The sequence below is a fragment of the Physeter macrocephalus genome, chromosome 14, assembly GCF_002837175.3.
Source record: "Physeter macrocephalus isolate SW-GA chromosome 14, ASM283717v5, whole genome shotgun sequence".
Taxonomy (NCBI): Eukaryota; Metazoa; Chordata; class Mammalia; order Artiodactyla; family Physeteridae; genus Physeter; species Physeter macrocephalus.
The window spans coordinates 45,672,326-45,688,972 of record NC_041227.1 but is presented as its reverse complement, the minus strand read 5'-3'; the positions used below and the strand labels follow the sequence as shown (position 1 = coordinate 45,688,972).

Sequence of the window (16,647 nt, the reverse complement as noted above, 5' to 3'; positions counted from 1 at the left end):
GGTGTCCCCGGCAGAGGGCGCGGGCAGCTGCGCAGCCCGCGGAGTCCCGAGGCCGGAAGCCGCGCGGCGCCGCCCCGCTCGCCCCAGCCGTCGCCATGAAGGCCGTGGTGCAGCGCGTCACCCGGGCCAGCGTCACAGGTCAGTCGGGCGGGGCCGGGCCGGGCTGGACGCCCCCGGGCCGCCGCCGGCCGCGCGCGAGCCCGGCCCCTGCGGCCCCAAGTCCCCGCCGTCCCGGGGCGCCGTCCACGGGCTGCAGGGTCTCCACTTAGTGTCGCGGTGACCGCGCCTCGTCGTCTTCTGCAGCCTTTCCTTTAGTCCGGAGCGCAGGTGGCCTACCGCATCCCCCGAGCGTCCCCCGAGCATCCCCCGGCCCGCCCTTCCACGCGGTGTTGCACAGACGACGCGTGGGGAGCGTTTCCGGGGCACACACCCCCTCCCCAGCCTTCTGCGCCGCGTTTCCCTTTCTAGCCCGTTTTCTCCGTGTCCCGGTTCACCTGGAGCTTGACTCGCCTAAGGTGCCCGCTCGTGACAGGTGCTCGTAGGGGTGGGTTCTGACCGTGTCTGCCTACGTGACCCGGGTGGGAACCCAGAGGATCCAGGATAAGATGTTTCTCTTTTCCACCAGTTTCATGTGAACCGAGCCACGCAACCATCAGTCATGGCTTGAACACTGCGGTCTAGTTTGAACATCAGGGGTCCAGATGATTAATAGGTAGAAGGAAGTCCTTTTAAAAACTCAAGCCAAGATAAGCAGAAATAGAGACACAGAGGTAGAGAAGAAACGAATGGACACCAAGGGGGAAGGGGTGGGTGGGATGGATTGGGAGATGGGGATTGACATACATACACCTACACTATTGATACTATGTATAAAATAGATAACTAATGAGAGCCTACTGTACAGCACAGGGAACTCTACTCAATGCTCTGTGGTGACCTAAATGGGAAGGAAATCTAAAAAAGAGGGGCTATATATACACATATAGCTGATTCACTTTGCTGTACAGCAGAAACTAACACAACATTGTAAAGCAACTATACTCCCCAATTTTAAAAAAAGCCTAGAGTGAAGATAGTATAGATGTTAAAATTTTTTTGAATGATTAACTTTACATTGTCTTCTAGTCTTTCCTATTTTTATTGGCAGAATTCTAATATTGTTTCAGTTTAAGTAGTTCTAGATATCCTTTCCTTCAAGCCTATACCAAATGTGTGTTTCTATGTCCAGGAAAGTATAAATCTAAAAACGAAACAACAAAATCCCCTAAAGAAACAATCAAACTCAGTAAAACCATATATTTAGATCTGAGATTCTACTTTTCAGTCCTGGCTAATGATTTCTAAGCTGTTCTGATAAGTGATTTTGGATATCGTCCTGGAGTAATAGGGAATAGTATAGCTCTGGGATTTATGGAATTTTAAAACAAAGTGGGTTTTTGTTGTTTTTTTTTAGCATTTTAGTTAATATGTAACTTCACTAAAACTGGGAAAATTCATAGATGAAAAGATTTTCTTGCTTTTTTTGAGAAGAATCTTGCAGCCTGCCCTATGTGGTCATGATGACCAGTGAGCAGACTTTGGAGAATGTAAGTTTTGATCAGAATGGAGAACTCTCCATTGTGCTGATCTGGAATATCAAAAACACATTTCTGTGAGATTAGCTGAATAGTTTGAATGATCTTACTTTACTATTTAAGTTGTATGCTTTTAGTTAAAAACAAAAAATTAACTGTCTGAAGGTGTTAATAAGATGGAATTCTCTCACGGTGCTGGGGGAAACTTTGAGTTAGCCTTGCCTTCTACTTGCATTGTAATGGAGAGAGATTTTCTGATTGCTTTAGAATGTGACTGACTGGCTTCGCTTCCATGTGGCCTTTCTCGAATGGCACTTGATTTCAAAGGTTCTAAAATGTCACTTCCAGTTTTATAGGTGGGACAGAGTATTAGGAGTCACATATTACGTGGCAGGCTCACTTTATGAGCTTGACCAGGCACATTTGATGCCTTAGCATGGTTACTGTGATAATCTAATTTTAAAAGCTTTATGACAGAACACTTCAAACATATTCATGTGGTTACACAGATGGAATAGTACAATAACCCCCATGTCCATCACTCAGCTTTATAAGCCGAAATCTGAATAGAATCATAGAATGTTGGGAAGAGATTGGTTGGGTTTGAATGCGTTAATTTGCGAGCTGGTGAATTCTTCTCAAAGAGGAAGTCTTGGGGGATGCCACTATACATGGTATCAAATAAACATTGACCAAATAGCTCAGGTCTTTTCTAGCCCTGTGACCTTTTGTCTAAAATGGTGATTCTCAAGTTTTTCCCCTTGGAAATCCATTTGTCTATAATAAAACATCCCTTTAACCTCCTAATTCTTCTGCCTGAAGCAGGGACAAAACTTCTCCAAAATAAGAGAGCGAATTGTGTCATCTCAAGGCTTTGGTGCATAATTCATTTCTTATTAGGATAATACCACATTATAAAAATGTTGAAACTGTTCAAATAGTGATTTGAATCACTTCAAATAGTGATTCTGTTTTTGAGAATCTATTCTAAGAAGATAATCCTAATTATAGAAAAAGCTTTAGAGGGCTGAACAGGTGGAGCACAGAAGATCCTTAGGGCAGTGAAACTCCTCTCTACGATACTGTCATGGTGGATACGTGTCATTACATTTGTCCAAACCGATAGAATGTCCAACACCAAGAGTGAGCCCTCATGTAAACTGTGGACTTTAAGTGATAATGAGGTGTCAGTGTAGGTTCATCATTTGGAACAAATGTACCATCTGGAGGGGGACGTTGATAGTGGGGAGACTGCATGTGGGGCTGAGGGTATATGGGAAATCTCTGTACCCTCTGTTCAGTTTCGCTGTGAACCTAAAACTGCTCTATACACGAAAGTATATTAACCCCCCCCAAAAACTTTAGTGTATAAAGATTTTCACCACAGTGTTACTTATTGAAGTGAAAAATTTTAAAACAAGCCATTTATCCAGCCAAATAGGATGGTTAGTCCATTCATGGATGGAATGCAAATGTTCCACTGGATGGGCTGCAACTATTAAAATATGCTTGGGAAAAGCTCATAATGTGGAAAAATCCTTATGAGATGTTAAAAGATGAGACACAAAAATTTATACACAATATTATTATGGTAGTGGAGAACAAATATGAAGTAAAATCTGTGAATAGAGGAAATATCAAAAGGAAATCAGTAACATACTAAAGTGTTTGTCTTCGGTTGTTCTTTTTTCTTTCCTGTTTCTTTTATTTTTTAAAGTTTTCTATACTGCATATGCATTACTTTAATGGTGGACATAGTTCAATCTTCATTCCTGTTTAAGTTTTTAAAATATACTCTGGGGAAAATTTTAAAAATATATTGATATTGTAAGAAAATAATATTGACTTCCTTAAAGAACAAATAAAGCCACAGTTTTCTAAAGCACTGCAAACAAGCAAGCAACCCCAGTTGTTTACTGCTTATGTCAGGATAGCTGATTTCTGTTTCAGATTTTGCGTCAGTGGCTCAAAGGACAGTAAATCACTCACGGTCCATTATAAAAAAAGCAGCACAGAAGAAAATATTAAAATATTTGTGTTTTGTTAATTATAAAACTAAGAGAAGTTAAGCTTTAATAAGAATTATTTCAGGGACTTCCCTGGTGGTCTAGCAGTTAAGACTCCGTGCTCCCAATGCAGGGGGCTTGGGTTTGATCCCTGGTCAGGGAACTAGATCCCGCATGGCGCAACTAAGATCCTGCGTGCCGCAGCTAAGACCGGCTCAGCCAAAATAAATAAATCAGTAAATATTCTTTTAAAAAGAGTTATTTCAGGAACAAACTGATGCTTGTGCTCCCCTCGTGTCTGTCAGATGGTCCCTTGTCAGACACCTGCAGGAAGAGGGTTTCTCACTCTTCCCTTAGCTTGCAGGATGATGCCTTGTCGGATATATTTATAAATATTATTATCTAGCAGAAGCAAATAACAAGAAAATGGCAGAGATGACCTTTCTCCTGATTGGAACATTAGGTCAGTATACAATAAAATAACCAAACATCAATAATCTAATGAGCTTTGGCAAAAAGTTGGCTCCAAAAATTGAAAATTATGAAGATCAACATTTGAAATATGGATTTAGTTTCACCACCATAATGATGTGTCTTGACCTAAGTACTGTGCCAGCACTGAGATACTGTCTAATAGTAGTAGAGTGTACATTTGATGCTAAATACATATGCAAATGTTTGGAATAGGAATCTGTGTTCAAAGAATTTTTTTTATGCATGGGGTGCATCACTCAAAATGATTTGGAGGTCATTGGCTTAGAATGCAACCTTAGTAATAAACTGGGAAATAATAGAAGTTTGCTGACTTGAAGCTTAACTTTTATTTTTTAAAAAATTTATTTATTTATTTTAAATTAAATTAATTAATTTATTTATATTTTATTTTTGGCTGCACTGGGTCTTCGTTGCTGTGCACGGGCTTTCTCTAGTTGCAGCAAGCGGGAGCTACTCTTCGTTGCGGTGCGCAGGCTTCTCATTGCTGTGGCTTCTCTTGTTGCCAAGCACGGGCTCTAGGCGTGCAAGCTCAGTAGCTGTGGCTCACGGGCTCTAGAGCACAGGCTCAGTAGTTGTGGCGCACGGGCTTAGTTGCTCCGTGGCATGTGGGATCTTCCCGGACCAGGGCTCAAACCCATGTCCCCTGCTTTGGCAGGCGGATTCTTAACCACTGCGCCACCAGGGAAGCCCCTGGAAGCTTAACTTTTGAACTGTGTTTTTTATGTATGATATATATTTATCTTTTCTGCAGTAAGTAGAGAAATCATTTCTTTATTTTTATGACATAAGTGTTTTCCATTGTGTATTGTGTTATCAGGTTTGCTGATTTCCAAGAAGAGCAGGCATCTCCTTTTTGAGAATTACTATAGCTGAGCTGGATTCTCTGGGGAGAAAAACTTTTGTTGTTACAGATGGGCGAACTCATAGAAAGTTTCAGGGGTCTCAACCAAGGTAGCACAGATGAAAACGCGGCCTGAAAATCCTGCGTAATGGTTGTTCACTTCACAACTCATTCATTCCAAATGTAAAGTCAGAATGGACAAAGTATGATTATCATACTGCATCGACGTAACCCCTTTCACGTTTCAGTACCTACTGACTTTGCCAAAGAAGTTATGAGAAGTATGTGTGATGTTTAAACTTTCCTGTGGATGCTCAAATGTGCTTCACGGCACTGTTTGGTTTTCCCTTTTGTTTCCTTTCCCTTTTGTCTCTTTTCCCTTTTGTTTCCTTTCCAGTTGGTGGAGAACAGATAAGTGCCATCGGACGGGGCATCTGTGTGTTGCTGGGTATTTCCCTGGAAGATACACAGAAGGAACTGGAGCACATGTAAGAGGCGGATTTCCACGTCACTGCCTTTCTAGTGGGACATGTGCTGGTCATCTAGCTGGCTGGCTAGCTATTTAAATAAATTTTATATGTGTGTATATATATATGGAACTTCCATAGTATTTTGATCCTATAAAGTGAGACTCTGTCAGTTTTACCCATGTCCCTTTTGACGCAGTGTGGTTATCTCCGTGTCACAGATGGGGAGGGCGAGGAAGAGCTGTCACGCAGTAAGTCAGCGAAAGGTCAGGAGCACACCTTAGCCTCTGTCCCTATTTGCTGCTGCAGCCTTGAACCATTCTCTTAGTGTGAAAACCAGGCCTCTTCTCATAGGAATGTTTAATGTTTTCAGTTTGAGCAGTATGGTCTGGGCACTGTTTACACATGTTACGAATGCCCAGTTGTTCACCGCACACATAAGGATCTGGGGCTCAGAGAGGTTACATTACCTGCCCAAGGTCATGCACACGTCCTTAGCCAAAAGCCTGACTCCAGATTAGAACCTAGGTCACCTGGCCTGGAAGCCAGTGCTCTTTTTACTAAGGTGGGAGGTTTGTCATTGCTGTTGACCCTTACTTAGTACGGGCAGCCTCCCACTCCTCGTGTTCACCCTCCCCCCGCACCACTTTGCACATGTACTTCAGATGCTTGGGTCCATTTTCTCTGCCCCTGGTGCCCAGAGCCTACATGTGACAGTTGCCCAGTTGTCCCTTTTGTATTAGGTTGAAAACCAGACTTGGAACCAAGCTCCCGCTAAGGTGTTGATGCCTAGTTCAATAACACTCACAGATGTTGGTATTTTAAAAGCTGTCTCCTGGATACGCAAAGAGGGAGCGAAGTGGTGTAGTGGTTAAAAGCCGGGGGACTGGTCTGAATCTCTCCGTGGCTCTGACAAAATGGAGAGCTAGTACTTAACTTGGTTAAGAGCAATGACTCAACATAAGGCAGACCCCCCTGTGGAGAAGGGGTGATGAATAGCGCCCACCGTAGAGGGTGCCCACGTAAGGTGTCAGCGAATGAGTATTTGTTCAGGCTTTGAACATGTCTCCAACATCATCCAGAAAGGCGGCTTCAAATGGTGGAAGTGCAGCTTTCACGGAGGTAGTTCTTTGTCATTCGTCTCAAGTCTGACCTCATAAATGCTACCTGGTCCTCCTCCTTGCCAGGGTGGCCGTCCTTTGTCATCCATTTCTATAGGGAAAGCCCCGCTGGGGCGTAAGGAGCATGTGACATAGTTGTCAAGGTGTCTTTCCCCAGATCTTTTTGCATATCTGCAATGACCATGAGTTTGCTCCAGGGTATTTGCTGAATTGTTCATTTTGAGAAGTTCCAAGAAAGGGTATAAAAACGGGGCATCATTTATTCCAGTGTAAAGATGGAATTCTGTAAAAAATCAGAATTGAGCCCATGTTTTGACACATCTGGTTCCCTTTGGAAGCTGCTATGAATTGGAGGGACTGACAAAAAAAAAAAAAAAAGGAAATCACCAATCAACGCTAAGAGGTAGGACTATTATTACCGCTATTACAGATGTGGAAACTGAGGCACAGAGTAGAAAGTAACTTGCCTAAGGTCACCCCTCCTGTAAGTGATGGAGCCAGCACAATATCCCTAGTCAGCAGGGTGCTGGTGACATTTGGGGGTGTGGGTGTGTCCGGGGGGCTTGTGATTCTCCAGGTAGCTCTCACCCCTGTTTTCCCCCAGGGTCCGGAAGATCTTAAACCTGCGTGTGTTTGAGGACGAAAGTGGGAAACACTGGTCGAAGAGCGTGATGGACAAACAGTACGAGGTGCTGTGCATCAGCCAGTTCACCCTGCAGTGCGTCCTCAAGGGGAACAAGCCCGACTTGCACCTGGCGATGCCCTCAGAGCAGGCGGAGGGCTTCTACAACGGCTTCCTGGAGCAGCTACGCAAGGCATACCGGCCGGAGCTTGTCAAAGGTAGGCGGGAGCCCAGCGCCCAGGAGGGCGTCCCCTGGACACTGCCTGGCAGGGGAAAGGCAGTCTGCAGATGCAGCATTTCCTTTTCTAGAAAGCTCACTGTTTATGCTTATTACTTTCTCAAAACAGCATAAGGGCCGCTGCCGCCACCGCTGTTGTGCGTGTCCTCTGGATGCCCCAGTACCGTTTACCCTGCTTTATTCTTCTGTCCGCATTTGGAATGTTTAGCAACCCAGCAGTGCACTTGATATAGTGGTGCTTCATTTCGGTTGCTTATCCTGCCCAACAGAGAAATACAATTGCCAGACGCAAATGGGAGCCGTGTGTCATTTTAAATATCTAGGAGCCATATTAAAAACAAAAGGAAAAGAAACAAGTGAAATTAATTTTAAAACTGTATTTCATTTAGCCCAATATATCCACAATATTCTGATTTCACCCTGTAGTCAATGTCAAGAGTTATTACCGAGATAACTCACATTCCTGCTTCTTACTGAAGTCTTTCATGCTCACGGTGTATCTCGATTCAGACCAGCCACATGTCCAGCGCCTGGTGGCCGTGTGTGGCTCTCGGCTGTCATTTGGACAGTGTAGGCTTAACGGCTTGTCGTGGGGACTGCCAGCCTAGCCTGACTGATCAAGAGTAAGCCTAGAAAACGCCTGAGAAGAGTGGGCCTGGTTTGTGGGAGGATGATGAATCGGAACTTATGAATCTTCTTCAGAGGGTGTGTTTCTAGTCTGTTTTCATGTTCCTAGTGTGCTCTTCCTTCAGAGTTACTGGGAAGCGTATTTAGCCTCCTTTGGTGACGCACCTCAGGGTGAGAACTTGCTCAGCAGGATGTCTGCTTCCGAGTCTGACTGCAGCTGCTCCTGATGCTGTCGGACTCTCGTAGCTGTTGAGTAGTTGTTAATAGTTGACTCTGTAGTGTTTCCTACACTTTAACTTTCTCTCAGTGGGTTAGACAAACCCAGGTCCCTTTGTTATTGGGCCTGTTTTCAACCATAAGTAGTAAAAGTCACGACATGACTTTGGAGCTCTGTAGCAGAGCCCCACATCTCTGAGGGTCGTCAGCTCCTCAGATGGCTCGTGTTCTGAGGAGTGATGTTCCAGCCCCTCACTGGTATTTCCTTTCATTTAAACTCTCCTCTTACTTGTGTCAGGTGTCCATTTGCCAAAAGGCCAGATGGATTCTATGTGATCAGGACCCTCCCGCCTTAAGTCAAATCCTGCTCTTTACTTGGGTCCTGGTAGAGCAGAATATATTCGCTTCTTCTGGGAACACCCAAGTTTAGAACTCCATTGGCACGTCCGATCGTGGATGTCCACTGGGGTCCTCTGTCCGTCGTGGCTTTGCTGCAAACAAGGTTCTTCTCAGAATTAGCAATTAAGTCAAGTGCTCTGAATAATAATTTTTCTTGGCTGAGCCAAGGATTAATGCTGCCAGCGTTGTCTTCTCTGCTTGATGTTTATAGAATCATCCCATTTCTGAGTAATCTCAGACGTATTTGGGGATGCACTGAAGTCCTTTGAAGGATGAGGAGAAAGAATATCATGAAAGGGCTTCCCTGGTGGTGCAGTGGTTAAGAATCCGCCTGCCAGTGCAGGGGACACGGGTTCGAGCCCTGGTCCAGGAAGATCCCACATGCCGCGGAGCAACTAAGCCCGTGTGCCACAACTACTGAGCCTGCGCTCTAGAGCCCACGTGCCACAACTACTGAAGCCCACGCGCCTAGAGCCCGTGCTCCGCAACAAGAGAAGCCACCGCAATGAGAAGCCCATGCACCGCAACAAAGAGCAGTCTCCGCTCGCCACAACTAGAGAAAGGCCGCGCACAGCAACAAAGACCCAACGCAGCCATAAATAAATAAATTTATATATAAAAAAAGGAATATAGGGCTTCCCTGGTGGCGCAGTGGCTGAGAATCCGCCTGCTGATGCAGGGGACACGGGTTCGTGCCCAGGTCCGGGAAGATCCCACATGCCGCAGAGCGGCTGGACCCGTGAACCATGGCCGCTGAGCCTGCGCGTCCGGAGCCTGCGCTCCGCAACGGGAGAGGCCACAACAATGAGAGGCCCACGTACCGAAAAAAAAAAAAAAAAAAAAAAGGGAATAACATGAAAGCACAGGTGAGGGCCCTTTCCATGGGAGAACAGTCCTGCGCGCCGGGAGCCTGCGCTCCGCAACGGGAGAGGCCACAACAATGAGAGGCCCACGTACCGAAAAAAAAAAAAAAAAAAAAAAAGGGAATAACATGAAAGCACAGGTGAGGGCCCTTTCCATGGGAGAACAGTGATGGTTGTGAAGGAATGCTTGAGTGAAAACAAAACCACTTTCGTCTAAAGCCTTAAAGAGGAACGTTTTATTATTCAGTGCTTTGTGTTCCTAAAAACACCTTTTACGTTTTGAAAAAAATCTGTATTTCATCCAGGTAATTATATGAAGTGCCTGAAGCAATGTACTGTAAACAGTATAATTTTATAATGGATCAGAATTTAAGCTTATGGAGTGGGATACCTCTGATCATTTTGATGAAAAATCAACATGAATTATGCCACGGGTTTCAATCAGAATTTATTTTCTGCTCCTTTGGGCTTTCAGAGGCACTACAGTGATTTCCCAGGGCCTCACTCACTCTTCGCCTTTTTTCTCCTTTATGGTCTTTAGTGGAACGAAGTGCAGGGAGCATGTTTTACATGCTTGCTGTCTTTTGGTAAATTTTGAGATTCTGACTTCCAGCTCCAGTACGGAAAGTCCTCTGTGACCTGGAGGGAAGGTGGAACACAAACCGCTAAATACATTTTCTTTCTTTTAGGATTTTCAGGACCTCTTTAGTGACTTTAAGACTTAAAGGAGTTTAATTCGAAAATTAAAACATTTAACCCTAACCCTAAAAAATTTTTAAAAATTTCCAGTTTTATTGAGGTATAATTGACCTATAGCACTCCATTAGTTTTAGTTGTACAACATGGTGATTTGATATACACATATATTGTGAAATGGTCACCACAATAAGTTAACAGCCATCACCTCACATGGGTTGACAGTTAAGGTAAGGATGCTGTACCTCACATCCCCAGAACTTAGTTATCTTCTAACTGGAAATTTGTACCTTTTGACCACCTGCACCCTCCAACTTTGGCAACCACCAGTCTCTCCTCTGTATTTATGGGTTTGTTTTTTTTAGGTTTCGTAACATAAGTAAGATCAGACAGCGTCTTTCTTTATCTAACTTTTTTCACTCAGTGTAAAGCCCTCACGGTCCATCCATGTCGTCACGAATGGCAGGATCTCCTCCTTTTGTGGCTGACTGGTATCCCACTGTGTGGCTAGACTACATCTTCTTTATCCCTTCATCACCAGTGGACATTTAGGTTGCTTCCATGTCTTGGCTGTTAGTTTAATTAGACATTTATTTTCACTCCCTTCCTCTTTACTGACTGAAACTTTATTTCAAATGCATATTTGATCTGCTTCTCTTACTTGTTGTTAAGGGCTGGATGGAGGGTGGGTCGTTGTCCTTTTACTCCTCTCTCTTGCTTCTGTGCCTCCACTGGTACCCATTGCCTTCTGGCGTTTTCGCCACCTGCAGCTCCTCTGCGCTGCCCAGCCGTGGCTCATGTGCTGGATGGCGAGTCTGCTGAACTTGGCTCCCGAGCACGGCCTGCTCGGTGCTGTGACCTCAAGCGCTTTCCCTGTGTTCCGTGTGGAATGGGAACCCTGGAGGGCAAGCTGTTTATGGTGTGGTAGCCTCACATGTTTTTATTATCATTGTTACTATTATTAGTATTAGCGTAAAGCATGCCAGAATGCATCTCTCTGGGGCTTAGTATGTGCCAGGCGCCGTGCGAGAGTAAACCCTCTTCATGCGTCCGTCACTGAACCCTCACAATGACCCTAGCAGGTGGGCACTGCGATCACCCCCATTCTGCACATGAGAAGGCTGAGGTGCAGCGGAGTAACCGAGGAAGGTCACTCAGCGTCTAAGTGGCAAAGCCGGGAATGGAACCAGCCGGCATCTCTAGAGCCCGAGCTTCATTCTATAACTCACCCCCTCTTGATTTGTTTTCCTTTTCATTATCCTTCTGAATTCATCACATCTATTGGGATGCCTTCTCTGCTGCTCAGACACAAGTAGGTCCAGTAAGAGGGGAGCAGGAAGGCTTGAGGCCAGGTGGTCGTACATCTCGGAGCAGTGATGTTAATCCAGAATTTTAGTCCTGTTTCTGTTGGGGGAGATTTTACTGGTTCTTTCAAGTCATTTCTGTGCCTCCTGTGTCCGTAAGTCACTGTTTTTATCTGCCTGCCCCATGCGGGGCTCTGGGTATATGGTGCTGTCCCTGCTGTGAAGGAGCTTCCAGTCCGGTGGGGAGAGAGTGGGCACATGGCTGCTTCCGTTAGAGCAGAGAGAACCCCTCATTCTGCAAAACCACCTCTGAAACTGCCAGAGCTCATGGCAAACCACTGATGACCTGTGGCTGGTCCAGAAGGGTGTGCACGCTTGTTTTCACTTTCATAAAATGCATCCAAAGAGCTGCTGCTGCCAGTGCCGGGGGCTTTCCCGTGCCCCCGCCGTCCCGCTGCCTTTGCCTGAGAACAGCTCTGACCCCGTGCAGCCTCTGCGCTGTGCACACACTCCCTTGTTTACCACTTGTGTATGAGCGAGTTCTCTCTACGGAAACAAGTATGGGGCCAGAACCTTCTGTCATTTCGGTGTGATGCATGCTTTGAAGGACTGACCGACAGGGGTGGGTCCTAAGATAGCGGTGGCTGATGGTGTCTGTTCCCTGTTTACTTCCTTGACCCTTCACACTAATTCCCACCTGCAGGGTCGTTAACTCTTGATGCGTGTACTGGGCTTCTAAGTAGCACCCTGGTTACTCGCAGTGGAAACACCCCCGCTTGTTTCTCTTCCCCAAACTCTAGGGCCTCTTCCCCTTCTGTTACCCTGACCTGGAACACTGGACAGACGAACCTCAGAGCAGAGGTCAGGTTTACCAGGACTCTCCTGGTTTTAGCGCTGAAAACCCTTCATTCCCAGAAACCCTTTGGTCCAGGGCAAACTGGGGCAGCTGGTCACCCTAGAATCCGCTATGCAGCAGGGAGGTGCCCGCAGCTACCTGAGCCAAGTGGGGTCCTCAGTGCAGGGTGCACAGGTGCAGTCCTGTGAGCATGGGAGGTGAGGTGGGGCTGAGGGTGACCGTCCTCCCCGCACCCACCTCATCTTATCCCCCAGGGCCTCCCCACATTGCTTGGCTTCTCGGGGTAGCTGGATTTCTACCATGGTGCCAGCAGTGGGTGCTCCAAGGGACAGGAAGTGGAAGCGCCAGCCCATGAACCAGGCCTGGCAAGTGGCCCCACGTCACCCCCCAGATGCTGTTGGTCAGAGCAGTTTCTCAGCCCACCCAGCTTCAAGGGGAGGGGTGGAGACCCACCTTGCAGTGGAAGGAGTGTCAGAGTTTGTGGCCATCTTTACTCCCCCCAGCTCGTAACTCTGGTACTCTCAAAGGGTTTTCTCTGAGCCCTCTTCAAATAATTGCTGTAGGGGGAAAACCCTACCGCGCAAATCCATCAGTTCTCCCCTCTCCTGCGGGACGAACCCGAGGTTAAGGGTACTTTATTGGACCCCCAGCCTGAGTGGGCCCTCTGCAGCCAGGAATCTCCATCCTTCGCATGAACGCTGAAAGCACCATTCAGTGGGGGTCATTCACCACTCTCAGAGTTGAGATTTGAGCATGCATTGCTTTTACAGTTAGGAAAAAAACAAATGTTATACCAGAATGGAATAGTTGAAAAGAGGGATCTCCACTCTCAAGTGTCTTGTTCCAACTCCGAGCCATTTGTGATGGACCCAGGAAAGCATTTACCCAAATCAGAAGCTTCCACGGTATTAAAAAGAGCTACCTGCGTATTCCCTGCGGGGCTGATCTGTCGTGGGCGGCAGAGAGCTAGAGAAATGTGGAAGGACGTGTAGGGAGTGCAGCAGCCGTCTGCCTGCCTCCCCTCTCTTCTCTCTGGGGGACCCCATCATACCCCAGCCCCTATAGGTTCATCTCGCAGAGAAGGTGCCAGAAAGAGGAAGACCACGTCTAGTCTTTGCTTCATGGTTAGTGTTTAATTTTTCACGGGTTTGCTTAATTTTCTTCTCTTTTTACTACTTAAAACATTTTAGCAGCGTGAGTGAGCTTTCAGTGGAAGCCTATTTTATGTATTTTGGTGATGGCTGTGATGCCAGAGGCGTTATTGTTCATGTAGATTTAGGAAATCACAATGTGGGATCACATTTTCTCTGTGATCTGAATATGTAGACCCTGAATCAATAAGGTTGTAAACTCTTCCTATTTCCCCTGCTGAAAGATTCAGACTTTTCTTTTCGTCCTGAGTTATTTCAAGTCTTTGGACAGTCACAACAGTGAAAGGAGTTTCTTTCCACCTATACCTTCTTTTTAAAAATTGCCTTTATTTCTTCCGATTGAATTGCTATTATAGATTCTGCTGGGCAAGAAGAAAGAGCTGGTCTCGCAATTCATGGCCAAAAGTCTGGAGGAAGCTCAGGAAAAGAGATAAAGGGGACGAAAGAGAATAAGAACAGTAGGTAGAAGGAGTCTGAGAGGAAGAGGATGGATGGGGCAGCACAGCTACCAGGATGAGCCTGTCCTCATCTCCCTGGACTCAGAGGTATTCCTCGCACAAAACAACAGACACCGTGGTATGTGAGGTGCTGTGCCATGTCCTCGGGGCTATTTCCTAGCTATTCTTTTTTTTGGCCGTACCACGTGGCTTGCAAGACCTTAGTTCCTCAACCAGGGATCGAACCAGGGCTCCTGGCAGTGAGAGCACCAAGTCCTAACCACTGGACCACCAGGGGAATTCTCCTAGCTATTCTTAATTGTTATTTTTCTTTATGCATTTTAAAATCAGCTTGTCTAGTTCCAGAAAATAATCTGTTATTTTTATTTGATTTGCGTTAAATTTATAAATTCATAATTCCTTTGTTTCATGATAATAATTACTCTTAGCATATTTCCTTACCTCCCTTAACTGTTTTTTGGGACAAACTGCAGCCCTGGCAGGACGCCAGCCCTCAGCCTACCCTGGGCCCATGCAGCTGAATGTGGCTGGAGACAACGTCCACATCAACTGGCCTCACGGTCATGACCTTGACCTGCAAGTTGGCTCAGCAATTGTGATACATCGGCCTGTTCATTCACTCGACTGTTCTCTCTCCTGAAAGTTCCATCCTCACCTTAGCTATTGACCTTACTTCCCATTTTCCTGAGAAAACGGAAGCACTCAGAAGAGAACTTCCAGAATTCCATCTGGTCCACCTGCTAGCATCTGTACCAGGAACAGGCCTGCCTTCCTTCAGGGTGGCTGACCCCATGCTCTCACCTGTGCAGGGACTGAGCAGGGACGTTCTTCTGCCCCCTCTTCTGTCTCTGAGTCAGTTTTGCTCCCTCCGCCCAGACCATCCCCACCAGCTTGCAGATGTGCTGTTGGTCCTCCCATCGTGGAGACACCCTGTCAGCCCCACCTCCAGCTCCTGCCCCAGTTCTCTGCTCCACTTGACTGCGTGGTCCCTGGAGGGCTGTCTGCCCCCATCCCACTTCAGTCCGCCTTTGCCCCTCTTACTGCTGTAACTGCTCTTGGCGAGGCACCGTGCCCTCCACTTGGCCAGGTTAGTTCTCATCCTCAGCTCAGCGGCCCATCAGCAGGTTTAGTCCTGTTGCTTCCTCCCTCCTCTGTGGGACAGTAGTCCTTCACTGGGCGTTTAGGACTCTGCACTCTCCTGCTTTTCCTCCTGCTTCACCGATTGCCCCTTCTCAGTCCTTGGTTACTTCTTCCTATTTCCTCGGCTTTGTAACATTAGAGGGCTCTGGCCTTTGAACTTTTCTCATTTACACTGGGCCCTTGGGCATCTTGTCCAATGACTTTTAAAAGCCATCTAGGGAATTCCCTGGTGTTCCAGGACTCCACACTTCCATTGCAGGGGGCACAGGTTCGATCTCTGGTCAGGGAACTAAGATCCTTCAAGCCGCATGGTATGGCCAAAAAAATAAAATAAAAATTAAATTCTTAAAAGCCATCCATGTGCTGGCGACTCCTGAATTTCTTTTCCAGCCTGGACCTCCCCAGCCTTTTTGTTGCTTTTATTTTTTTTTTGTCACACTGCACGGCTTTAGGGGGTCATGGTTCCTAGGCTGGGGATTGGGCCTGAGCTCCTATACTGGGATCACCGAGTCCAAACCTCTGGACTAACAGAGAACCTCAGACCCCAGGGAATCTTAATCGGTGTGAGCTCTCTCAGAGGTCCTCATCTCGGCACCAAGACCTGGCTCTGCCCAACTGACTGCAAACACCAGTGCTGGGTGCCTCAGGCCAAACAACCAACAACACGGGAACACAGCCCCACCCATTAAAAAAAATGAGATGACAAAAAATACGTTACAGATGAAGGAGCAAGGTAAAAACCTACAACATCAAATAAATGAAGAGGAAATAGGCAATCTACCTGAAAAAGAAATCAGAGTAAGGATAGTAAACAAGATCCAAAATCTCGGAAATAGAATGGGGGCATGGATCGAGAAAATACAAGAAATGTTTAACAGAGACCTAGAAGAACTAAAGAACAAACAAATAGTGATGAACGACACAATAACTGAAATGAAAAATACACTAGAAGGAATCAATAGCAGAATGACTGAGGCAGAAGGACGAATAAGTGAGCTGGAAGATAGAATGGTGGAAATAACTACCGAGGAGCAGAATAAAGAAGAATGAAAAGAAATGAGGACAGCCTCAGAGACCTCTGGGACAACATTAAACACACCAACATTCAGATTATAGGGGTCCCAGAAGGAGAAGAGAAAGAGAAAGGGTCTGAGAAGATATTTGAAGAGATTATAGTCAGAAACCTCCCTAACATGGGACAGGAAATAGTCACCCACAAGTCCAGGAAGCTCAGAGAGTCCCATATTGGATAACCCCAAGGAGAAACACGCCAAGACACATATTAATCAAATTGGAAAAAATTAAAGACAAAGAAAAATTATTGAAAGCAGCAAGGGAAAAATGACAAATAGCATACAAGGTAGCATAAGGTTGACAGCTGATTTCTCAGCAGAAACTCTACAAGCCAGAAGGGAGTGGCATGATATACTTAAAGTGATGAAAGGGAAGGACCTACAACCAAGATTACTCTACCTGGCAAGGATCTCATTCAGATTTGATGGAGAAATCAAAAGCTTTACAGACAAGCAAAAGCTAAGAGAATTCAGCACCACCAAACCAGCTCTACAACAAA

The 16,647-nt window shown here is 46.0% G+C and overlaps 1 protein-coding gene across 13 annotated transcripts in view; it reads left to right on the top strand.

Annotated features, from left to right (window-relative positions):
• DTD1 (D-aminoacyl-tRNA deacylase 1) overlaps positions 1-16,647 on the top strand; it is a 115,226-nt gene continuing 98,579 nt past the window's right edge. For 7 of the 13 annotated variants that reach the window (XR_003682942.1, XR_008619191.1, XM_007114746.4 and 4 more), the window contains exons 1-2: positions 5,205-5,404; positions 7,109-7,344. Coding sequence is in view for 11 of the 13 variants with exons in the window: in XM_007114746.4 (XP_007114808.1) it covers positions 5,235-5,404; positions 7,109-7,344 (406 nt within the window). In the remaining 2 variants the exon portion in view is untranslated. The other 6 variants (XM_055090270.1, XM_055090269.1, XM_055090271.1 and 3 more) reach the window with 6 other exon arrangements.